At 38.8% G+C, this 26,477-nt stretch overlaps 1 protein-coding gene and 1 long non-coding RNA gene across 3 annotated transcripts in view; one reads left to right on the forward strand and one right to left on the reverse strand.

Moving 5' to 3' along the window:
- Positions 1 to 23,318, forward strand: part of ANKRD55 (ankyrin repeat domain 55) — a 47,031-nt gene extending 23,713 nt beyond the window's left edge. The window contains exons 7-12 of one of the 2 annotated variants that reach the window (XM_042028327.1): positions 8,091 to 8,275; positions 9,950 to 10,117; positions 11,441 to 12,105; positions 17,607 to 17,708; positions 20,370 to 20,477; positions 22,585 to 23,318. In XM_042028327.1, coding sequence (XP_041884261.1) covers positions 8,091 to 8,275; positions 9,950 to 10,117; positions 11,441 to 12,105; positions 17,607 to 17,708; positions 20,370 to 20,477; positions 22,585 to 22,838 — 1,482 coding nt within the window. In that variant the 3' untranslated portion in view covers positions 22,839 to 23,318. The remainder of the gene's footprint in view (positions 1 to 8,090; positions 8,276 to 9,949; positions 10,118 to 11,440; positions 12,106 to 17,606; positions 17,709 to 20,369; positions 20,478 to 22,584) is intronic. The other variant, XM_042028328.1, reaches the window with a different exon arrangement.
- Positions 438 to 24,647, reverse strand: LOC121664777. Its single transcript, XR_006016128.1, has 3 exons — positions 24,636 to 24,647; positions 7,493 to 7,501; positions 438 to 563 (listed from the first exon to the last, which is right to left on the reverse strand). It is a non-coding gene; the product is annotated as an uncharacterized LOC121664777 (long non-coding RNA).
- Between the last annotated feature and the right edge of the window lie 1,830 nt (positions 24,648 to 26,477).

The raw sequence follows: 26,477 nt of genomic DNA on the forward strand, positions 1-26,477 counted from the left end.
TGGGTGAAGAACCTTTTCCTAATATCCAACCCAAATCTCTCCTGACACAACTTCAGGCCATTCCCTTGGGTCATGTCACTGGTCACCACAGAGCAGAGATCGGTGCCTGCTCCTCCACTTCCCCTCATGAGAAAGTTGCAGACTGCAATGAGGACTCCCCTCAGTCTCCTCCAGGCTGAACAGAACAAGTGACCTCAGTTGCTCCTCATACAACTTCACCTCAAGGCTCTTCACCATCTTTGTTGTCCTCCTTTGGATGCTCTCTAACAGTTTAATAACTTTCTTATCCTGCAGCACCCAAAGCTGCCCCAGCACTGGGGGTGAGGCCGCCCCAGTGCAGAGCAGAGGGGACAATCCCCTCCCTTGCCCGGCTGGCCATGCTGTACCTGATGCCCCCCAGGACACGCTTGGCCCTCCTGCCTGCCAGGGCACTGCTGCCTCATGTTCAACTTGCCACTGACCAGGACCCCCAGGGCCCTTTCCATGGCACTGCTCTCCAGCCTCTCACTCCCCAGTCTGTCCGTACATCCAGGGTTGTCCCATCCCAGGTACAGAATTCTGAACTTTCCCTTGTTGACTGACCTTCATATGGTTGGTGAATGCCCATCTCTCTAACTTGTGCCTGGGAGGGAGTCAACAGCTCCTCCCAGTTTTGTATCATCTGCAAACTTGCAGTATTGTATAAAGTATATTTTGAGTACAAAGTCTCACCAGTTCAACCAGATCATGAGAAAAACCGCCTTTACTGAAATAATAGACTGTTAAAAAGACCTTCAAGTATGAACATGCCAAAGATGATGTAATTTTTCATGCCAATCAAATTTCTGAGGTAATCAATTGCAGAACTCCCACTGAGCTTAGCAGGAATTTGTCTTGGGCAAAGACTGTAGGTAAGCACAGGATAATTGCCAGACCTCTTCCCAGCACACAGTCTATGTGTAACTCCACAGAGGATGCCAGAATATGAGTAATGTACATGCAACACACTTCTTGCATATCTAGACATGAGTGATCTCCTATGCCTGACAAAAGGCACTTGAAGACAAATGTTTCCGTTTCTCTGATAGAATAAATCCTTATTCTACTTCAGATAATAAAAATTACTTCTTTTCCGAAGTATGTAAACAGCTTATTTGGAGAAATCAGTCCTTACAATAAAGCAATAGCAGGGGAAAGTTGCCAAGTGATTTTAGTCATAGTCATAGTCATTTACACAGTAAATCATATGCACTTAGACTCCAAGTGAAAATAAATTCTCAGAGAGACTTGGCCAGTGTTTCATGCAATGTTTTGTTTGAGCAAAGAGTGGGTAAGAGAGGCAGGGACATATTATAGCCAGAGTCATGCCTCCATGACTGCCTTTGTCATTTGGTACCTTTTTCCAACACACATTAAGGCTGCTAAAAGGATAAATATTTTAAAAACATCACGTCCCCTAGCTGTACCAGAGACAGAAATGCTCTGAGGACCACAGGACAAAGTTTCCTGTACAACTACACGTTCTCTTTCCAAGAGTACCACAAAGTCAAGCCAAGCTGGTTCACTCTGACTCTGCAGAGATGGTGTCTCTGTGGGTGTGTAAAGCTGCAGCACTCAGGTCAGGTGAAGACAAATGACCTTCGCTCTGAGCTGAGTCTCACCAACATAACTACAGTGGTGTCAGTGGAGTTGTTACTCATTTGTATTGGTTTGCCATCAGAAACACACCCTGTGAAGAGCCTGGGCTGCATTCAGGGGATCTCTGGCACAGCTTCCTTGGCAGGAGGAAAGATGAAGCTGGTATTATGAATTGTTTCTTTCCTCATCACAGAGACCACTTTTCCATGTACTCTCTAGTGTAAAGAAACCACAGGGTGCTCTGAATTTTTGCTCACTTCTCCACTGCCAATTTCAGCCATCTAGCAGCCAGGAAATGACAGCAGTCAAGGTAGACTGAGTGTGTTTCCATTCCTTAGCTATCCCTAGTCTTGGGTGCAGAGGGGGAGGTGCTGGACGACACCAGCACCATACATGGCATAAAGCTCCAATGTGTGCAAAACTCTTCAGCAACCCAAACTGCCAATTTAAGGACATTTCTCACTGCACTGTTTGCTGCAGACTAGAAGCCACATTTTGTCTCTGCTTTTGAGTTTGGCATTCTCCATCCTTAAAACAGCAGACACTGCACCTACAACAAAATAGGCATATGTTATTCTGATACTGCCTTAATATCTGATTCCAACCTGACTTATCCTCACGGCCGATGCAACGTTTGTCTTGCTCTGATTCTAGGATGAAATTCTAAATTGTATTACAGTAAAAGTAATGATGTGATATAGTCCTACAGTGCTCTGCATGTGAATATGAGGAAAATGGCACTTCAGTGAAATTCATCACATAAGGAAAAAAGTTGTGTTGGAAGAATAGCCGAGTTTTGTCTGTATAGTTGTAACTAAACACAGTTTCTGCCACAATAGCCTTGAGTTAAAGATCAGAGCTTTTCAAGATCCAGTCCAGAGATCCATGTGTTAAAGGATATGGAATGGCTTCTGCTTTTGGTAAATACTGAATTTCAGAATAAAGAAAAAGGTTAAAAATTACTTTGAAGGGAAAGATGTATTTGCCAACGTAATAGCTTCAACTAGAGTTATAAAGGAAAAAGTCCACAGACAATTTATTTGTTCAAATTTTGCTTTGGGTTGCTCAAAAAAATACTTTAAATGGTTCATGTTTATTTCAGCAAAGGAGAAAAAGATTATGTTTCGTTTGTCTGGTTTATTTTCCAGTGGTCCTGCTGGTGTTACAGTTGATTTCAGATTATTCTATGTGTGTCTGTTTGTGAAGGATAAGAGGAAAGACAAAAGGGATTGGATTTTCTAACATAAAACTCAAACAGCACCCAATGATGCACATAGATGGTTTGCAAGAGGAAGCTGGAAGTCCTTATGTAAATATAATTTATTTTGCTTTTTTATAAAAGTGAGTTATCTCCCAGAGTAGTGCAATGGTAATAGTATTTGTTTGTTCCTGCAGAAAGGAGTGAAATAATGCTTAAAATCTCAAGCCACTCAGGGGTGGAACAGAAGACATCAAAGAAAAGGTCAAAGCTTTAGGTTCATATTTATGGAACTGAAAGATGAGAGAATGTAAGAGAGGAGAAAACACAGGCAGACTAAAGTGCAATGCTAATGATAAGAAGCAACATCAAGAGCTTCTGGTGGAGAATTTCCATCAGCAAAGCTGGCTACAGATATAGGAAGGCTTTAAACAGCATGCTAATGCAAACAGACCGGAAATATAGGAGAACAAATACAACCTAACCACATCCAGAGGTATTTACTTGGAAGAAAATTATTTTATTCGGGTTTTGTGAGAACATTTAAGTGGTCCGCAGCTTGTTCCTCTCCCCTTCCCACCTCTCCATTACTGGTAGCAGGCTTAGAAAACTCCGTTCATATGACTCCTCTTTGGCACCACCTTATCTAGTTTACTAGAGTATTCTGAAGAGGGAAAAAAGTTAACCCTCTAAACAATGCAGTGAACAAAATAAAACTTCTCAATATTTATGATTGAAGACCTGGCAGAATAAAATGCAATGTTACGGTAGAATATAATGTAAGTGACAAGAAACTTTCCAAGTAAAATTATTGTTCTACTTATCAGTTGGATATAGAGAGGTCTGAAGTATAAGAACCGCAGCTGTAGTAACAATGAGATAAATTGAGAAGATATAGCTGAAAGAACTGTCGAAACCAGAAGAGTGTCACAGAGGTTCAGGATATTCTCCTCATGGTACTTGATTCAGTAGATACTTCCTGAATAACTGGTTTTTTATTTGAAAAGCACGGAGAGATGCAACTCTCAGAAGTCTGACTTTTATTAACCAACCTATAGAAACCAGAGTTGTAATCAAGTGTGAGCGCTAGATACCCTGTTAGTGAATTGGCTGTTTGCCACTGTCTGGAGATGACACAAATTTCAGACAAAAATTTGCATAAAGCATTAAGACAGATTTTCTTACAGGGGCTCATGGATCCAGGCTTTAGGACATTTCTTCTTCATAAAGTAAGTTTAATTGAGATGAGTGATCTAAGGAAGAAAATTGCACTGAAGAGAATCAATAATGGGTGGAAGCAGATAAAAGTGTGAGATGACACAAAAGTGTAACAAAAACGGGGGGGGGCCTGCAAAACTGTTTAGAAAGACATAGTAAAAATGACTGATAATCTCTGAGAATGTTTGAATCTCTGCTGAAAAGAATTTGAATACAAAAAGGGAAGCTGAAATTTAGTGATGCATACAGTAAGGTTACAAAAACACATGATTTTCCTATGGTAAATTTACCAGAGAACATCCTGGTCTAACAATAGTACTGTGGTAAATTTACCACAGGAACACTACATTTTTGGTGACCACAGCCCAAAGCTGTCAATCTAAGAATAAGGGGAAGTAAGCATTTTAGGAGAATTTTGAGTGCAATTTAGAAGAGCCAAGATGAATATAAAGATAAGAAGGCATTCCTAAGAAGAGAGAACTGGAAAACCACTGAGCAGTTGCCCAGAAATCTCGTTCAGCAGAAGGTTCAAATATGAGGAAATATTCTTCAGTTACTTAGAAAATGGAAGTAACAATTTGATTGAAATGTTAAAACAAGGCAGAATTTTCATAGCCATCTTCAAAGCAATTATTGCTTCCTCAGATGAGAAGCTCTTAGGTATAACATGTTTGAATGTCAATTAATCAGTTTAATCCCATGTAGTAAACCACAAAAAAAGCTGGAAAAGTGACAACAAGATAAAGTTCATCACATGGCATAGAAGCCTTGCTGAGCAAGTGGCAAATACAGTGATCGTTAAAAGTCTAATTCTTTGTTCCTTTCTGGTTTGAGCAGTACATGCAAGTTTAATCACATTGAATGACATCAATAGCACAATTTTTATAAGCACAGCCTGCTGTAATAGACCCAGAATTCAGTCCAAGATATCCCAGAGGGGCAGAGTAAGGAGTGATGCCATCAAAATCAACCGGGGACTTCTACCACACATCATATATTCTCTATCAGCCACATTCAAGACAGTTCAATTAATCTTCGGAGGTGAATATCTCATAGACAGTCCAACCAGGGATGTATCATAAGAATGTTTTTATTTGTTGCATAATGAGGTGTCAAAATACATAACCCGCAGTTAGAACCAAATTACAGGGACACCAAGTATTTAATGGGTGAAGATGAATTTCAGAATTATTTTGATAAATTGTAGGAAATAAATGAAATTAGTAAAATAACACTGTATACAGAATAATGAAAAACTAAATGGTTTTGTGCAAAATTAAGAGTAATAAACTAGCAGATTACAAAAGTGAATAGGAGTTAATGTTATGGTGCTGATATAAATCCAACAAACATAATTCTGGGACATATTAACAGAAGTGTGGTATATATGGGCTACAGGAAGTAATTTTCAATGTCAGGAGAGAAGCCTCTGCTGGCTAATTTTGTTGTTTGGAGTGCCATGGTTGAAAAAAGCTGTAGAAAAACTGGAAACAGGCCAAAAGCAAGCACCAAGTATGATAAGTAGGTTGGAAAACTTGACCTGCACAGGGAGGTTGAAATGGTTTGTTTAGTCTAGAAAACAGAAGGTTGGTGGGAGACAGAACAGTCTATAAAAGTACAAAATGCCAGTAAGAACAGTGGGAAATTCCTTATGTGAGTGCTAAGAGTTGTGCAAGAACATCGAGGGACTGAAACTGTTAGCTGCAGGGTGTGAAATTTCGATTTAGCAAGACAGTGTAAAACTGGAGGAAAAGTAGAGTCAGTAGAACATGAATACAGAAGTAGTAAGGTGCTAATGTTAACTATTTTTTATATCAAAAGTGACTTAGAGAAGGATGGTAACAGATAGGTATTTGTGTGGTAGTACTAGAAGTATGTAGTAGACTTCTAAGTTTAGCTAGCCCTGAATGTGACCAGAGATTTCACTGATACTAATGATGAAAATATGTAACTGGGAATTATACTAGTATGGAGGATGTTGGTATTTGGCATAGGGACTGGACAATAAAAACAACAACAATTCATAGGACCTCAGTATTCCTGAATGTGAAGATCAACACTCTTCTTTTCATTAGATATTCAGACAACTATAAATTAATAACAATTTGAACATGGTTAACTAGGATGTTATAAAATGCCTGGTCACAACAAATAAGCTTGGATGACACATTCAAGATTAGACTCTAAATTAAACAAGTGAGTAAACAAAGAACATGCAAAACAAAATTCCTGATTTCAGGGGGACATGTTTTGATAAATTAAGGAAATTCTCAGCTGGACTGAGTAGCTGTGAGATCACAATGTTCCAGGGACCTGGAATGTATCCTCACAATGGTACAAATTATAGCAGGAAGCTGCATCCCAAGAGCAGAGAGTAAAGTGTATAGAAGAGGCTTGAGATAATGGATGTCTACCCATCTTTAAAAGATATATTTAGAATAAATAGCTATCTTACAAAATAAGATACAAAAGTACAGAGAAGCAAAAGAAATTGTGTCTTAAAATCCAAAAGACAAGAGTATGATTAAATGTTGATTAGAGGCTGGAAGGAAATTACTTTCAGGGATAAGACTTGAAATTACTCTTGTTTAATATTTTCGTAATAACTTGGCACATAATACAGGAGCTTTCTGATAAAGTCTACCAATAATAAAAACTGAAAGACATTGACAGGAAAGAATGGGTATATCATACAGGGATATGGATCACCTTTAAATATTGTGTAATACAAATAGGAAAAAGTTGAATAGGATAAGATGTTTAAGTCATGCTCTTGGGTGCTAGTAACAGAAGGTTCTCCCCAAAACTAGAAACTCTATGCTTGGAAACAACTAAGGAAGAGAAGTACTGAGGTGTAAAGGGTCATTCCAAAATTACTAGGATCTTCTAATGGGACACAGCTGTGACTGAGGCAAATGCTGTTCTATGACATACCAAAAGAGGTATTTCTGACACAATAAGAGCAGTGTCACTGTACAAGATCTGGCAAAAACATCTTTGTATGATTCGTACAATTTTAATCACCCTTCTTCAAGGAAACACAACTAAAAGGAAAAGGGCTACTAGGTTAATGAGAGAAACAGAAAGCATATTTTACAAGAAAAACTTAAAAGACCATGATTGGTTAGAGCAGTAAGAGAACAATTCAAAAGAGATGTGATGATTGCCTAAAAATACATCTGAAGAACAAGTACCAGTAAGAGGAAAGAAGTATTTAATCTAAATAATAATGCTGGAACAGAAACAGAAGGATATAATCAGCACTGAGTATGAATAGGAATCAGAGATACAAATCATTAAAACAAAGGAGTTCTTGAACTGTGTTCCTTTGAGAGTAACAGGGGCAAAAAAACCCTAATTGCTTTTAATGGACAAAGTGAGTTTATGAGAGGGATGATGTAACATAGCTGCAAGTGATTGCAGGGATTGAATTTGATAATACAGAAAGACTTTTTCAACCTTGTGTTTCTGTTGCTATAAAAAAGTAATGAATTCTTTTGCTCAGTTTCTACTAAGGTAGTATATAAAATGTTCAATTTCATTTGCAGGTTAGAGAACAATGTTGACTTTCTATTAAGATACCAGACACTGGAGCAAACTAGCTAAGAAAGTTTTCAAGAAGCACTTGAGCAAATATTTGACATTGCTTTTCTAGGTGTACTGAGACAAACTTACAGATATGGGTTGGTTCTCTGAGGTTCTTTTCAGCCCTAAATTTGTATGGGAAAATATAAGTTTGTGTTTCTGGACTCTGGCTTAGCAAAACAGCAAAAAGCACAAGTAATTTCTATTGAGTAATTTACACTCTGCAACTTCTGGAGGTATTTGCAGTGCTACATTATTTATTATTTTTCCAGTGTTCAGAGTGTTTTAGAAAATTTTATAAAGTATGCACAGTTCCCAGCTGGAGATGGGAAGCTTTTGGCTTTCATACCTGGAGATTTTGGCATACATACAAAAGAACACCATTACTGTATTTAGCATTCTATAGCAGAGAAGATGCAGCCTGGTGTGAGCTCCATTGTAAAACACTTTCCTTCTCTGAACTTCCTTCCAGAGCGGCAACAGGATTCTATGTTCCATCATTCTGGACCACTGGCAGGGACCATCAATAATAAATTATGATGATGAGAATGGCAAAACATGTATGCACATTGCTGCTGCTGCTGGCTACAGTGATATCATCAGTGAGCTGGCTAAAGTCCCAAAGTGCAACCTGCAGCCCCTTGATGTGGATGACAGGTAACCATGGAAACTCTGAAATTTCTGCTTCCTTTCTAATAACCTGAGACCAGCTCTGTTTACTAAATAATCATGTTTCCTGTTTCACAGGCCAGGGCCTGGTTAATACCCTGCACTCCACAGAGAGCAGTACTTGCTCAGAAACACTGCAAACCAGTCCAGCTCACATGTATGCTACTTAATATCATAACTGACTAGAAGGAATGACATTTAGCTTTCTATCTGTAGGAGAAAAAAAAGATTATTTGTGAAAGGACTTTGCCACCACTCACTTTAGTTTCTTTCAATCAAAAGTGAACATTCTTTTCAAAACAATAGAACAGGATCCTGCAACTCGAAGCCAGGATCCTGCTGTTACTTTTATTAAAGAAATGGTAGTGTTCTCTTGTATTTAAGATGAAAATACCATACTCCTATAGGACCAGAGGACCCTCACCTTCCATTCTGAAAAGGCATATGATTCCTTCTGTGATTAAATCTCTATTTCATAAGTAGAGAAGAGTCATATTTCCTCTTTTTCACCCCACACCCACCTCCCTTGGAACTTTCCTCATAATTTTATTTAATGCAAACAGAACCAGCTGGCTGTTCACATTGATTATTCTTCTCAGTGAAGCAAAAGCCAAGGTTTTCTTGGCTTAGGCCTTCAGGTACTTAAAATAATATCATTCTTCATGGAAAAGTGCAATAAAATGGAACAGAAATAAAATGAACAGGGTTCTGGAGCAGTTCCTAAACATCACTAAAATGTAGTTGAGAAGGCTGTGTTTCTATGGAAAGAAGAGCAAAGGGAGGAAGTTACCTGAATGAACTTCAACGTTCATTAAGACATGGCCACCTATTCCATGTGCCCAGGTATTTCCACAGAATGTATTATACTTGGAGAAGGAAAAGATAAGCTGTTCACTACAAACACATATCTAAGATTTTCATTCTACTGTGTTTCTGACTGTACCCATCTGAAATCACTGGGGCTGAAAAGAAATAGAAAGAAAATGTCCATGTCATTTTTTTATTCTTGAAACACTTTTCTTGTGGTGTTGTCTCTGCTTTCAGGTTTTTCAACAAGAGCAAAATACAATTTGGAAACTGGACAAAAGTTTTCAAATACAAGATGCAAATTTTCTGCCAAGCACAAAATCAGTTTGATTTTCCCACAGAGATTCAAAACAATTATATGTGCTCTGTTCTGTGCCTATCATAGAACTCAGAAACTGGCAAAGTGGCAGTGGCAGTCTGGTAGATGTGTTCAGTCTTTCTCATTCATCTAGGAGGAGCTTCTCTTATTACCTTCATGGAGAGTCCCGTGCCAACCGTTGCTAACTGTGGTTGGTGTAAAGATGAGAAGAGTTTTTCTCTATCCAGTAGACCCCATAAAGGCTTTTTTCAAAGTCTGGTCTGAAAACTTCAGCCACTTCTCCTACTCTACAGTTCCAGCTGTGGAAAAGATGCTATTATATAGTATGTATAGGCATTCTGCAGCCCCATATCTACTTTACCTGCAGCTAAATAGATGCACCTACAACAGTGTGGAAAAAGTTGCAGGAGAACTTCTTAAAATGTATGTTTTGAATCTGTACAAGTAGCATAACCTGTGCACACCTCACTATGTCATTAATAGTTTCAATTGTAAATCTATTCATCTATTTTAATGATACTTCTCCTTTTCTGTAGGACTCCTTTGCACTGGGCTGCAGCAGCAGGGAAAGCTGACTGTGTGCAGACACTGCTAGAACTGGGGATAGACAGCAGCCCTCGAGACATCAATGAAAACACTCCTCTGACGTACGCAATATACTGTGGGCACACAGCATGCATCAAGCTGCTGTCTCAGGAGAGCAGGTAAAGGTAAAGTTCACATCTTGCTCACATGTTGCCACTGACTAGAAAACAAATTTATTGCTTTTTGAATGCTACTGAAGGGTTTGAGCCCTGGGTGGTGTTCCCTTTATCCATATGCAATACTCAGTTCATTTCCCACCAGTGTTGCAATATTACAATCAGTTACCTACTGAAGACTCTTCACTGAGGTTGCAGTACTACTCTACCAAGCAGCAGAGGGTTCTGAAGAAGATAGGACTATAGCTCTTGCTCAGTCACCTTCATGTAGAAAATTTGTATAACAGAATAATTTCAGCCCTCTTTCAGCCCTCGGATACACATATCTTCCACTTCTTTGAAATCCCTGTGCACTATCTGTGTGCTCATGTAATCAGACAGACAGAGAGACTGAACGCAAAAGCAGGTTTGACAGACAATAAAATAAATCTCAAGTTTTCATCCTCAGTGTAAGGGTTTGGTAGTATTATCCTAGCCTTCCTTAGTTCTCTACCTTGATGTCTTTTTTTATTCTGAGTTCTTGTTTGTTAAAAAGTATCACAAAATAGTTACTGGTTACAGTCTTCTTTTCTTCATATTTTTCCTTTTTCAGCAGCTGTTATGCAATTAGTTTCCATTCTTCGATTTTGAGTATGCACTTACATTTATCTTCCCATTTCTTTGTGCTTTCCCCTCCTTTTTAGTCAGAAGTTAGTATTATGTCCTATGTTCCAAATGTGAGACATGGGTAATATTACCTCTCCTCCTGCACTCTGTCTATTAAAGGAGGTCAGAGATTAGCCAAAATTTCATCTTAAAACCACAGCCATACCAGTGTAGATAATTATCTTGACCAATCTGAAACTGTGCCAGAGCTCTTTAGCACAAGCAAGACAGGGAAAGGGCAAAAAGGGAAAGGGCAAAGAGGAAAAAGGAAAGGGAAAAGGGATGGTAGGAATGGTGAATTAGTGCCTTTTGTTACAGTGTTAGCAATGACTGTACTGTTGGAAATATCATTTTCCAAATATGACATAATACAAGGACCTCTTGATTTAAAAGATCACAGCATGCTCTTCTCATTGTCATTAGATCTTTACAGCTGGTAGATCCTGAAACCAGAAAAGTTTGGGGGTTTTTTGCCAGATAGCTGTACTAAGTTACATTGAGATGATTGTAAGGCAATTCACCATAAGAAAGTGAAGTAAGACAGTAGTATTTTCAGTCTTTGTTAATTACAAATTTGGGATCTTAATTTTCTTGAACCACGTATGCAAATATATCTGGACAGAATATTGCTTCTTTCATGGAGTAACACAGTTGTTTTCACATTTTGTTTTGTATTTCCAGTAGATCTGAGTCAGTTCATCAGTTGCCCTCCCAGAACAACAGACTTGTAAAGAAAGAAGAAAGATTCAGTATGCTGAACCAGATCTTCTCTTGCAAAAAGAAGAAAGATGACCAGAAACCCAGCCAGAAGGAGAGAAGCAGGGATCAATATCCTGGAGAAGAGACCTCAGAAGTAGATGATATCATCACCCATTTTGATTGCATTATGAGAAAAAATTTCAAAGACATTCCAGATGAGTGTAAGACCACCCCTGACTTTAAAAGAAAGAGCACAGACACTAAGTACCTCATAGCAGAAAAGAATCAAACAGCAAGTCAGGGACTCCCGCCCATCAGCACCCAGAGCCTCCCCCCAGTCACTGCAGGCAATTCTTTCCTAACTGCTTCCCAGAGCACAATGTCAAGTTTCTCCTCCAGCTCCAGTACCCACCATTTTCCACACAAGTCTCAAAAGAATAGGAGTGAGCACAACTTGCTGGACCACACAAGCAGCTGCCAGTCTTTGCTGGATGATCCCTGGAACACAGACTCTAACCAAAGACTTTCTTACAAAGTCTGTACTAGGACTTCTTCAGACAAACTGATGAATGGCTTAAACTCTGATAGATCTCACCGTGTGCTTTTGTGCCCTCCCTGCCTTCCCTCACTTCCCAGTTCTCCATCAGGTAATTTTTTTCCTTCTCTATATCCTAAATCCTATAATACCTACTGATGTGGCAAGCTGATTCAGAAAAAAAGTAGGTACCAATAACATTTCTAATTTTTTAATATTTTTTTCAGTTTCTCCTGTATGTAGCTATCACAGAATGTGGGTGGGACATCATTTGAAAGCTGAAGCAGGGTGCTTAGGTGTGGGAAATAAGAGATTTAAGTAGGTCTGATGAGTAAGCAAAAATGCTGGCATACAAGGTACCTGAGCAATAAGTGCCTCCGGGTTGTACATATGCTTTGTGAATTGCACATTAACGCCCACTACCACACCTGCTGCTTTGTGTTCACATCTAGTCCTGGAAGTAGACGTGCAAGAAACAGTCCTGCCCTCAAGTCTGTAACTGTGCTGAGAACTGCTTCTGGATCCAGCCAGGTCCAGTGCCATGCTGGACAGCTTCATGCCATGCCGCTTTACCCTTGTAGGTGTATTCTGACCCCAGGCTGCAGTGGCACCCCTTCCCAACCTGAATGCCACCCTGAATGCCAGCTTTTTGGTCTGACATACTGTTCTTATGGTTTCTCCAAAGCTGAATTCAGGTTGCTAAATTTACAGAGATGGGGTAAATGCTCTTATTCTGTGGTCTGGAAATTGTAATGCAACAGTAATGAAGCCGAGCATTAGAATTCTAAGGTGAACTTGATACCAGAGTTTGGCTGGATTTGGGATCTAGTATTTTGTTTGACTCACATCCATGTTTAAATGAATCTGGCTGGCTGGCCTGCACTCTGGAGTTTACTTTAACATATCAGTGTCTCCAAATTCATCTCCTTTGGGATTAGTCCCATGCCAAAATTAAACACATCTAGCATGCCTTCCAACCACTGCAATATCTAACTGAAAATGAAGCAAGCAAAAGCAATCCCCAAACTTACCAGTATACCATTAAAAGGAGTAAAAAGCACAAAAGACATGAGCCATTACCCTTCAGTGGAAAGAGTAGTGAACAGAAAGCCTAAGAAGACCCCTCGGTTAGCTGCATGATAGTGCAAACTGTATTAAAATCTAAGTGAAGGGAACTATAAAAAAGCAAATCTTTGCACACATGTCTGACAAGCAGAGCAGAGACAGCAATTTCAGAATGACAGGCCATTCTACATACATTGTGCAAATAAGGGCTGGAAATAGTTTTTCAGTGTAAAAAGAAACTATTTAAAAAGTTCCACATTCCTGAAAGCTTAATAGAACTGTTCCGTAGGTGTCACTATTTTTTTATTATGCACTCTTCAGCTGCTCACTCAATCATACAAGCCCCAGACTCCACATGCCCAGCAAGGATTGTTTCTGCACAACTCCTTCTACACTAAATTCTGCAATTCTGTGAGGTTCAGCTCACATGTGGAACTCAAGAATACCTCCAGGGCTACTTTACAACCTCACTGTAATAGGGTACAGTGAGGTTAAGATATGTGAGATCACTGAACTTGACAGCAGTAGCAGGAATGAATTCAAACTGGATAAACCAAACTGGAGGACAACTATTTCTGGGAAAAGTTTCTTGTTGGAATTTGCTAGACTATTAATACCTTTGATGTGGAAGTAACTAAGTTAAGATATTTGAGATCATTAAACTTGACAGGAGTAGCAGGACTGAACTCAAACTGCATAAATCAAACTGGAGGATAACTATTTCTGGGAAAAGCTTCTTGTTGGAATTTGCTAGACTATTAATGCATTTGATGTGGAAGTTATTTAAAATGTGATTATAGATATTTCTTAATATTGTAGTATACTACATTCCTAATAAAATGTTTAAATCCTTGTCTGCTCTGGACAGAAGGATAGGTGGTTTACCTAGGAAAAATATTTCTGTGAACATCCTATGACAAAAATCTAGTTGTTATAATGGGAGCCATTTTGCATGCCCAAAGGAAAAATGAGTAATCTTATTTCTGACAGTTTATTATCTCTCTCAGAAAATAAAAAGCCTGAGTCTTCTTTAAGCCCCATTCTCTTTGTACCAGCTCCCTTTAAAAAAATTTTCCAACAATAAAATGATTCCTGGGAAAAAATGATAAAATGATAGCTGGGAAAAAGGACCTTCCTTGGAAACATGTGAATTAAAATCCTGTAAGGAGGAAGAGAGTATCTGACAGGAACACATTGCACAACACAGATATTGTCTCACATTTCTTCATGATAAAAAGATCTACTTATCCCTCTTCATGCCTATGTGTGTGGTTAAATCTGTCTGCCCCTGTAAGTAAAGCCACCTGACTTTCTGTGAATTGGAACTGCATTTACTGTATGAGCTCCAGGGCTTCCAGGTCTCCAGTGCACTGTGCCTGCAGGACTTACAGGGATCAGAAGAAAAGTAAGTCTCATTCCAGCCTAGCCAGCAATGCTGTGCAGGCAGCCCTCTCTCTGAGGAAAAATGTCTCTTGTTGGCTTTTGTTGGATTTTTTTTGTTTGTTTTGATTTGGTTTGATTTTGGGTTTTGGGGTTTTTTAAAATTGATTTTTCTTTCCTTCTGCAGCAGACTTAGCTGAGGGGAAAAAACATCTGATTTTCGAAGACACTGAAGTGTTAATACTTAATTTCTAAATTCATAAGTGCGGGGGGGCTACATGTAATCTCCTAATCACTGAACATCTAGGCTGGGATTATAGGTATAATAATCTAAGGGAACTCAATTTTAAAATTATTTTCTCTGTTGACACACAGTGTTGATTGTCTTGCATGACCATGTCTATAGTCAAAGTCAAAGCTAATTTTTGTGCTCACTTGCTGCAAAGGCAGCTGGCACATGTGTGTGCCAAAGTCTTTGGAGGTTTTTTGTTCTGTTTTCTATTCTCCTGGGAATGAAAGATGAGTCAATTTACTAGCTGAGCATTAGCACTTACACAAAGGGGAGAGGTTACTCTGTGTAGCAATGAGAATTACCTTACTATTATGCCATTGGTTTCTCTCAGAATGACTGCCCTCCACTGAGAAGGGCAAAGACAGTCTATACTAAAAACTGTCAATATTTCAAGAGTGTTTGCCAGCCACAGTACTGAGCTGGCATCAACAATCTGAAGCATTTTGTACTTAGGAGCTTTGCAATCATCTCTTTTTGCAAAATGTACTGCCAACTACATTCTACAGGGAAAAATGGTTTAATTAGAGAAACTCCAAGTGATATGGGTAACATGGAATCTGTCTTGAGTATAAGGCAGCTCTGAGATGCCTTTCACCCACCCACCTTTTGGATTACTAAACTTCCAGATGTAAGATGATACTTTATTACAGATTTTATTACAGCAGCCCAGTACCTTCTATTTGCTTGAATAGGTAATATGAAAAATGGGCCATTATTAAGTTTATGTTGGTATAAGCGGTATGGTGTAGTTCAACAGGAAGAATTTCTTGGCTAGGAAAGCAGAGAAAAGCTGACTGGTGTGGCTGTCACTTTCTCAAACTGAAGAACAAATTTACAGTGAGACATTCATCATTACATTAACTACTTCTACACAAAACACACCACTATGTGGTTTACCTTCCTAAATGCAAAGGAAAATCAAAAAGAACAAGCTGTAAAAAAATCCAAATGCAGTCTTGCATTTTATAAGAATGAAATTGTTTCCTTTCCATTTCAATCAAAAACAACTGCAATCATAAATGTGCTCTTGGGGACAGCAATGATGATGTCTTAAAGAGAGAAAAACTGTTTTTCGAGATGTTATGTGAAACAGATAGAAAGGAAGAGTAGAAGAATACCTCCACTTAATGCCATAACTTTTAACAAGGATTCTTTTCCAAGCATTCATATTATCCTTTGCAAATAGGATTATGTTTTGTACTGTTGTTTTGCAGACAGATATCTCCAATTATGAAGTGAACATTTCTTATCTCTTGATAGCAACAACTTCCCGTCATCAAAGCCATAATGGCACATACACAATAAGCAATTAATTCTCAGCATAAACATCACAGAAACCAATATAACTTGAATTGCACTAATGAGAGCAACAAACAATTCTCTGCTATACTGGAATTGATATATTTAGTTCTTTGTGCAAAGTGGATGCAATGTCTACAGAAGAAATTTACCAACTAGACACTAGAGATGTTAAAGAGTAAAACATGGGAAAAGCAAACCGAAGTCTGTTTCTATTAAGCACAGCTCACCCATACAAGATTCTTCATGCTTTAGCTCAATACACATCAGCTTAACCACAGGATCCAGCAGACTGACCCAATGTCTATCAACTGTTGTGGTTTTTGGACCAGGACCTTGCTCCATGCTGAGCTGAAGGCTTCATTATAACATGGTGGTTTGCCTGACAAACACCACTGTAATTCCTTTCCCACAGAATCTGTTCAGTCAGCAACAGTTACAGCAGTCTTGACAGCTCCTTCAATGCACCTTTAGAAAACTGCTCTACACTATTTTTCTATAGCTTTATCTTGCACAGCCCAACAATATAGGTATTTTCAAGTACCAACTGCAAAGCCACAAAGGCAATTAATATCATTCAATCTCTTCCTCCTGCTTAGGATGTCCTGCTACATCCACCCCATGTCTCCCTTTGTCTCTGTGTGTCGACAGAGCAGATGCCTGCTCCTCAATAAGCTATGTTGCAAAGCCATACTGGATGAGCAGCTGCTTGGCAAGACAACTCATTACACGGCTCATCGCAGATTTGGTGATAACAAGAAAAATAATTTGAAGGACTCAAGCATCACAGAGTAAGATCAGCTCAGGAAAAAGATCTGGGGAAAACATTGACTTGGTGCTTGAATTTCTACTTTTTTCAATATTAGACATGTCCTTTATGTGATGAAATGCATTACATCATCTAACATACTGTCTTTTTTAACAGTATTAGACCTAAGTTAACTTTAATCTTAAACAGTTTCATGCCAGAATTAAGCAATTAACCTTTCCTTTTTCAGTATATATTCTTCTTGGTAAAAATGATACTGCCATAAACATAGTTTAATAAGGATCAGTATCACCTTATATGGGTTCTGATATGCTTTCATCTGCAACAAAACGCTCTCAAAGCTTATTTTTACTACTAATAGACTTCAATCTCCTTTTACAACCAGCAGTTGAACTCTTATTTGTGTTCTAATACTAACAAAGGCCCTACCAGGGTATTTTGCAAACTAAAGCTTCAAATCTGAAATAGAATAATCTATTTGAATAATATTTTACAGATTTAGAGTCTAAATGTTCTTACAGAGACCTAGCTAATAAACTGTGCCCATTTTAAGACCTATTGCCATATTATGTGAGAAGAAGTCATAAGGGTTTATGTGAAGGTTATACTAAATCAATCAGTCTTTTTTATGAATGTAAAGTAAACTAAGCAACAGCTTCTTTTTTTTTCCTTCAGTGGTTCCTTGCTATTACATATTTCTGAGAAATACTAAGTAAGTTTTCCTTTCTTTTCTGGAAGCCAAAAATGCACAGTGCACCACACTAGTTACAATTATTTCCATATCAATTATTATCTTTTTCTTTCACAGGTAAAAGTTTTCAACAAATGTCCATAGGCCAACACAAACCAAAAAATGTTATTCCTGTACGGAACAGCCTAGCTCCCATATCCAACCACAGTGCTCACAAAAGTAAGTACAGACAAGTGCTAGTTACAGTATCATATTGCGTGCCTCCATCACTGGCGTCTGAGGGCTTGAGAGAGGTTTCATGTTTGTTTTTCACAGCATCATAGAATGGCTGAGGTTGGAAGACACCTCTGGAGACTGTCTGTCCAGCCCCCTGACAAAGACGTGACAAAGAAGTCACCTACAGCACATTGCCTAGGATCGCACCCAGTTTTGTTTTAAATCTCTATGAATGGGGATTGAAATAAGACAGTTTCTCTGGGCCATCCCTTCCAGTGTTTTACCACCCTCAGAGTAAAAAGTTTCTTCTTACTTATTTGTGGCTATTGATTCTTTTCCCTCCGTAGGACTCCACTGAGAAGAGTCTGTCTCCTTCTGCATTACTCCCCACAATCAAACATTTATACTTATTGACAAGATCCTTTGAGCTGCCTTCTCTTCTTGAGGCTGAACACTCCCAGCTCTTTCAGCCTCCCCCTTAAGGCTGACACTTCAATCCTTTAGTCATCTCCATTGCCCTCCATTGGACTTGCATCAATATGTCCCTCTCTCTCTTGTACTGGGAGCCTCAGAACTGGACTCAGAACTCCAGATGTGTTTCACCTGAGCTGAGTAGAGGGGAAGAATCACCTGTCACAATCTGCTGGCAGTGCTCTTCCTGATAGAGCCCCGGACGCTGTTGGCTGTAGTTCTGCACAGGCACCTTGCTGGCTCACGTTCAGCTTGGGGAAGCAGTTGTCCCAAAGAGCAGGAGAGTTTCAACCCACTCCCAGAGCCCCAGCAGAGTGTCAAGACTTAGTGATTGTTCCTGGCTGGATCAAGCCAGAAACTGGGGTGTTCTTCACACATAAACACCAGCCCTGCTCCTAGCAGTGTCCGACCCTCACATTCTTATGCTCCACAAAGAACAAATCTCCATTGTATATTGGATGAGGATTTACAGTTTACTAATTGTAATCCTGCAGATCAGCCAGGTTCTAAAGCATTCACATTTCAGACCTACATTTAAGACTCACCACCTCTTATAATCTGAATTTCAGAAGCAGTTCCGCAGTTACGGCAGTATTACTTGAAATGAAACAGCAGAGGTAGCCTTGCAGGGACCATCAGATTGGGTGGGGTTATACAGAATCCTGAACTGCTGCTGTTTTGTACATCAGACAGGAAGAAGAAAAGATGTTTGAATTACTGAGGTGGTATTCTCTGTCTGCTCAGAGGGAAGAAAACAATTTAATTGCTTTTAATTGCTTTTAAAACCCCAGGTCCAGGTGTTCTGTATTTTAAGCTTTCTACTAATGTTCTCTGTGTCTTCTAGTTAAATCATAGTTGTAAGGAAAATCCTTTAAAAATCATTTCATAATCATTGTTGTTCTTGCATTAATTCATATAAATGGTCAAGAATTTAGTTCTAGTCTCACGCTAAAAACTGTTTTACAAATAAGATACAATTGTCACAATTAAGAATCATGGTTTCATTAACTAACACAGCACATTTATCCAGGTACCATTACTGCTTGAACATTAGTTCAAGCCAGTAAGAGAAAAGCAGAATTATTTGCAAAATAGATTGTATTTCTTCTTTGTTCACACAAATGACATATTTGCTCCTGAAGGTTTCTAAAGAACTGTTTCAGAGCCAAGATCTCACTCATCCTTCACCCAGCCCCAAAAATATTACTCTTGTGGACATAGCCTTTATCCAGGCAAAGTGCTCCAGCAACAAAGACTGAGTATAAATATTTGTGTTTGTCTAGTATTTTTAATACATAAGACGTGTGTTAAAAATATGCTAAGGGGAAAAAAAAGTTGCCAAGAAGCTGAAACAATGAAATAAGCACAAACTAGAATGAGAACTGAAACTACTCAGAGACTAACAGAAAGAAGAAGTATCTCCCCCAGAAAAGGAAGGGCAATGAAAAACAAAAGGAAGAAATTATTAAATCTCTCAGTAAAAGGTTTTAAAATACACATTAGAAAGAGGAAAATAGGAATGAAACAGTAGCCTAGGAAGAGTACTTGAATGACTTTAAACCATAAAATCTCACCCTTCAGATATTCCCAGGGCCAGAGATCCTTCACCTGGCTTCTTGAGTAGCCTCAGCACAGACTGCATCTCCTATTCTGCATGCTGCTGCTTCATCCCCAGCACACTCTTTCTATCTCATCGTGCAAACGCTTCCAACAACCCCGGAAAACAGGCTGTCACACACTCACAAAATGCCAGAATAATTTTTCAAACAAATATGGGACTTCTAGAGAGCTCTCTGCTGCTCTCACTTCTTCATGTAGTTTAAAAAGCCTGATGGTTCTGGAGGTGTCAGAGGAGAAAACATGTGTCTAATGGCCAAAAAAGTGACATTATAACTTGCTGGAAAAAAAAGCACAACAACAAATTCAAAAAAAAATTTTTTTATATCTATTTCTACAGGTCATTTAACAATGTTTTCTGGAGATCTGTGGTTGTTTTTTGCCAATATTCATCATGATTTGAAGTTTCTTCTTTCCCAAGTTAACAGCAAAGCATTCCACAAAGCACCCACATCTCTGCAGAAGGCCACTGTGGTCCACTGCTTGCAAAGGAAGGGAGTCTAAGAGCCATCCCTCTGCTGGACTCCATACTCCTTGAGCAATGCCTTTCTGACAGCCTTATTTTTGCCTCTGCAGTTTGTAATAGCAGCCACTCAAGAGTCTCTACCGAGTGGAAAAGGCTTCCTGAACCAGTAGCTCCTATTGTACCACTAGGTCTTCGGTGGCCAACTCTGCCCTCCACATGTGAGTCATTACTGGTGCTTTTGCTGTATGTAGCTCTGGGGGCCTTAAGGGCTCTGCCTCCCACAGATCCCAGCTCTGGGTCCAGGCTCATGTGTTTCAATACATGTACTAGTACTAGTCATTATATGCATTGTTTCAGAGCCATCCATGTACCAGTCCTGAAATCCTAAATCAAATATCCTAAAATAAGCACAGTATGTGGGACTACATGATGGCTGCTCTGTCATGGGGGTGAAGATAAGCTACAGTGCTTTTGGCCTACTTAAACCCATCATTAAAAACTTTTAATGGTGTATATAAAGTACATAAAGCTTTATGCATATTTTTCACACAGGTGTGAACTTTGAATATATTAACATACGACTATGTTCCAAAGAGGGAAACAAGTGAACCTCGCAACATTTGGTTTGCACACCAAAATTTCAGCGAACTCAAAGCATTCTACCATACAAATGGACTCATTTATTGTATTTAGCCCTCCCAGATTCACACAAATTCAACACCAACTAAAGCAAAGTATTAATGGTTTGGGGTTTTTCATGGAAAGGAGAAGTGATTTCCTGAATTTCTGAACATGAATGAATCTTAAATATGACCCATGAATTACAGTGTACTGCCAGAGGCCAAGCAGTTGTAGTAAACACTGTCTGCTCAGGTAATCACAACTTGAATAGGAATTGAAATCAGCTCAAAACGAAAAAAATCTACCAAGTTTCTAAATCCTCTCTATAAAGATCCTGCTTTGCCGTAAACCCATACCTGATAAGCTTTAGAAAATTGCTGCTCCTGATAAACAAATAGTCAATGATTTAATTAGTATTAGGTGTATGCTACAGGGGATTATGACAAGAACTTCAGCCTCTTTTGCACAATATGTATAGTCAAAATAGATAGATATAGATAGACAAATATATGAAGTGAGGGCCCACTGCAGACATAAGAGAGGTAACATTGTTTTCCGAAGGGCAAATTAAATAAAACACAAAATTTCCAGCTAGAACACTTCAGAGGGAAGTGTTAATAGCTTCTCAGATAATTCATCACAAATATGCAGATGGAAGGAAATCACAAATGCAATGAGAACGCAACCAAGAAAAAACTAATGTAAAAAATTGCAAGGAAGATTCTGTAGCCAAAATGGAGATGGTGTAACTTCAGAAGGAGCTCTTTATATGCTTAAACTGGAAAAAACTAAATTATTTGTATACAAAGAGTTTGTGAATAAAATGGAGATAAAATGAAAAGAAGCTAATGTGATTCACAAAAAATTTACAAGCACAGAAAAGTAGGTCTACAATTAAGTTTTTGAATTCTCCTTTTAAAAGATCAGGAAATTAGTGAGTTGTCTGAATGAAGGAGCCTGAGGATTTCAATTCAGAGAAAATACAGAACTGTATTAGCTTTAAAGCACAAACAGTGCTTTAAACTGATGAATGTGAGGTAGAAGTTAAAGATTATCTTAATCCACAGTTTCTTACGAGACAACAATAGAGATACATAGTGGGTGTGCCTCAGGTGTTTTGGTGTGTGTCTTGGTGTGCTACAGGGTAATGGGCTATTTTTATAGCCTGTGAATAGCAGAGCATGTGTGGACTTACCTTTATGATTGACTGTGCTTAGAGAAACCCAGACACAGCATCTCACATTCTTCCATTTCATCTTCCTTAAGATTTTGATCAGCATTTATCTTCAGCAATAGAATGTTTTTGTTAGAAATAATATATTCCCATGGGACATTTCTGTTACAGTCAGCCTGTGGTTTTGGATGAAAAAATATATTGTGAAAATTCCTCCAAGAAGACCAAGTCTCCTTCAGACAAACTATAGGTTCTCTGCTTATCAAAAACAAATTGTTGAACTTTTCCAGATGTACTGCTCACTAAACAAAAAGTAAATCACTTAGCAGTGGAGCTGTTTTCTTCAGATGAAGATTAGCCTTGCCACGGTTACACTATTTTTTATTAATATTTTGATCACATTTTTCAAATGCAGGCTTGAGTACGCACAATAAGAGACAACAGTTCAAGGAAAGTAGCAAAATCATTTGTAAAAATGCCATGCTTTTCACTTCCTGTGCACTCTTTCTCTTTTTTTCTTTTTCCTCTAGTTCAGCTACCATCTCAGGATGCTAAGAAGTTTAAGACCCTACAAACTGATGTAGTTATTCTCCCACCAGCTCCAATCTCCAGATCTCAGAAAAAAGGACATTCTCAGAGTCATATTCTCTATTCTCTCTTGCCTGATCTATCAGGAGAGCATCTGAAACCAAGCTGTGTCCTACCTGCTATCCCAAACCAGAAGAAATCTAATCCTGCAGAAGAGCTTGAGAAATCACTAACCAAATCAGATGCTGAATATTAACTCATTACACTGGCCTAAATTAGTTGAAATATGTCTAAGTGGTTGTTAAAAGATAACTGTACAGTTAAATCTCATTATTTGCACTAATGATACTCTTGTGAACTGGAGTGTAACAAAAACCAAGATAAGATAGCACATCACAAAAGCTGCACTCTGTGTGTGTGTTTATATGCATTTGCATTATAGTTTTCATTTATGATGAAATTGCTAAATCAATATTTAATGTGCAGTAAATTTATTTTGTGAATGGAACCCTCATAACGCGTAATTTTGTTGCAGCAATGTGCTGTTAAGCCTTTCATAGAAAAAAGGAACAAAGAGTAAGGTTTTCCATGTGATTTAAAAGTCAGAACTAGGGAAACAAATTGGCAGGGCTTCTCGGTAGTTTGTAAATGCAAAGGTGCTGATTCTGATGCTGTGTGCCATCAAAAAAAATATTTTTAAGATTAAGAAAATAAACTCAAAAGGCAGTTTTAACAATTGAGGTCTTTTGTCTCTTTCTTTTTCACACATTTTCTAAATTGTAAGTTTGTGGGGTTTTGTGAATTCAACAAGCTAAAAAAGTACAACAAAACACTAATCCCTGTGGAACAGACAGGGCTTTAGCATGCACTGTTCAAAACTGTTCATTTCACAGATAGACCAATGTCTTATTTAATTCTTCATACTCCTCAGTGACAAAAAAACAATTGTGTACTGTTATCTTCATAAAGCAAGGATTGCACAGTCCTGAGTTTTTAGGCATTGTTTCACTTTGATCACTGAACTGAAGGAAATTTAACTAGATTGTTGTTCAGTCAAGAACCTTTACAAGTGGTATAAGCCTTTGACTAAACATTGCACAAGACTGTCCTTTCGTAGAGGCTAACAAAGACGCCAGACTCTGCTTGCTTTAGGGTTCTTATCTAAATCTTGCTGCAACTGATTTAGAGGCTTCTCCACTTCTGATTATAGAGGGGCTGTTGACTTGGGGAGATAGTCCCCTTTTGCCACTCTTCTGTATCACCACTTCTAGTAAGCCGGTCCAAAATTAGCTCTACATCAGCAGCTCATTCAAAAAGGACATGCCACTTCTGATTATCTCTAGATACATGTCTTATTAGCTGTACAAACACTTCTTTTGCTGTGTCACAGTAAAAGACAAAGACAAAAGACATGAAGACGAAGATAATCATGTTCCAGTAGCTGCAGTTTCCAATTTCCTTGTACTAACAGATGTAAATAGGATGGCTGGTGGCTGTCACAGACAGTCCCAGAAAGAAAAAAGCAGAGCACAACAGCTGCTCTGATGCAACACAGGGAAGAGGGAACTTTTGCATGCAAATAAAAGAATACTTTATTTTTAAACATCCCACCTAAATGTCAGGGTATAAAGCTCAAATTCAACATGTAAACATCTAGCTTCTTGATGAAAAAATGTGAGACTAAAAAGCTCATGTACCTGGACCTCACAGACGACCTACTCCCTGAGGCTAGATGGAAAAAACACTGCATGACAGATGCATGGTCTGGTAAGGAATCAATTCTAGCATGCTCTGTCTTTGCACCTGACCGGTCCTGTTCAGTCCAGCCTCACTGAAAAGTCCAGAATCTTTCCTGCAGTGTAGCAGACTGGTATTTGCTCCATGAGGTCATTGCCTGAGCTACTTTCTCTGCTCTACAGAGCCCCTGAGCTTCTGTGCTTGAAACTCCACGTATTTCAAGTCCCAAAATCTCTATCCTGACTTATGCCACTTTGTACCTCTCCCTGAGGCCTCACACAATAAACAAATGGTTCGTAAGTCATTTCCTAGAAACATTAAAGCTTCAGTGCAGACTTTGCCACTATCACTTGGTATAAAGCAAATGGTTTTGGTGCAGACTGCACAGAAGGGAAGAGAAATCTAAATCTTACAGCTCTGGCCATCACAAGAATGAGGTTTGTCTTCACAGAATGAAAGCCTAAAGTAACCATTCTGGAAGAGATTAATTATCTTTAGTTCAACAAACTGCTTGGGAATGGGTACAGCATGTGGAAGAAAGGGAAGACCAAATGGCATAACAAGGAAATCCTAGTGAGGTCAAACATTTGTAATTCCATTGCCACATTAGCCCTTTTCAGTGGGTATGGAAACCATGCCTTGAGCTATCTACTGGGATGCCTCAAAAGAGGATGGTCCCATGATGCAACTCCAGTTTTTCCTGAATAGAAGGGGATCCTCATTGCTTCTGCTGGATTTGAGAGAGGAGGTGAACACCTCTCATTTTCATTGCCTCTCCAGGGTCCAGAGTCCTGGGCCGTCTGTTGGCGACTATAAAAGCTGTGGTGGCACTCATTTTTTTGCCAGCTGCTCTTCTATGCTGGAGAGAAAGATAGAAGAGCAGTCTGTGTTGTCTTCCCATAGAAGCTTGAACAAATTTTAAATGGTTCCAGTATTACAGCAAGAGAGAAAAGGAGAGAAATTCCCCCATGCCTTAAGCTAGACACTTCCATTCCCAGAAAGGAAGCAATCAGATTTCTGGTTTTCCTGTTCAGCAGTACTTTTTTAAGGCAGCATGGGTTAACAAGGCTGAATAATGAACAATTTCTGATCAAAGGTAACACTGTCTTTCAAATTAAATTCCTTCCCAAAAAATGCAGAATTCCAGGTGCAGTCACTTGTTACCATATACGTTACCACTCTCTACACAATATATTTGTGTGACAGAAGGCAGGTGCTAGGTGAATTTTTCCTATAATTTGTCCCTTTTTTCCTCATCTTTTCTAGGAATGAATGTTTTCTTCTGTGGGTCTGCAACCAAGAAAAGGCTTTTTCAGGAAAGGAATGCAAATCCAATTGCCTGTTCAAAGGTGATCATAGTTCTTACCTGAACAGAGACAGTCTTAGAAGCTGGTAATCTGAAATAAGATCCAGGTCACTTTTCTAATGTGTTTCTTCTGTAGACTGTCAATAAGGAAGTAGTTTGTAATTAATCAAATATAGATCATTCAAAAATTATTGCTTATAGAAAGCATTAAAAATTATTCTCAGAAACATTTCCACCAGAAACTATTCTTATCTTTTGAGTTTGGTTGCCAAATTCTACAGTAAATGAACATGACATATTAAGGTGAAGTATTTCACCTTCAGCGGAGAGCAGACTGTTGACGGCAGCATTCTGCATGAAAGATAACAAATGAACCAATACCCACTTAAGCTGCTCTGACCTCTTGCTCAGACCTTTCCTGGAAGATAATGGCAGGAGAGACAATAAAAGGCTAACACTGTTGATTAGCAATTGCCAAGAAATGTCTGGTCGGTAGGTCATGACAGAGATTTTTTCCCTCTCTGTCTAGAGATTAAATAATCCCGGCACATTCCTCTCTGACTCTAGTTGAGTGTTTACTCACAGAGCGTGAAGTATTCAGGTGTCTGGGGAGTTCAGCTTGGCACAGGGAGCTAAGAAAATATATACACAAAAAGGATATATTTTCTGAACAAAACACAATATATCTCCTCACTGGCATACGCTCTACATTCCTTATACCAGTCCTATGAATATAATTTCAAAAAGCTTTTAAAAGCAGCCTTTATTCCAGTGGACCATTTACTTATACATTGATACTGAATGGACTGGTCCACTCTTCCAGTAAACTGTGCAGGTGATTAGCCTTAGTCC

The sequence above is a fragment of the Corvus kubaryi genome, unplaced genomic scaffold (assembly GCF_017639235.1).
Source record: "Corvus kubaryi isolate FWS band 111438036 unplaced genomic scaffold, C.kubaryi_AGA036_p1.0 37308, whole genome shotgun sequence".
NCBI classification, from domain to species: Eukaryota; Metazoa; Chordata; class Aves; order Passeriformes; family Corvidae; genus Corvus; species Corvus kubaryi.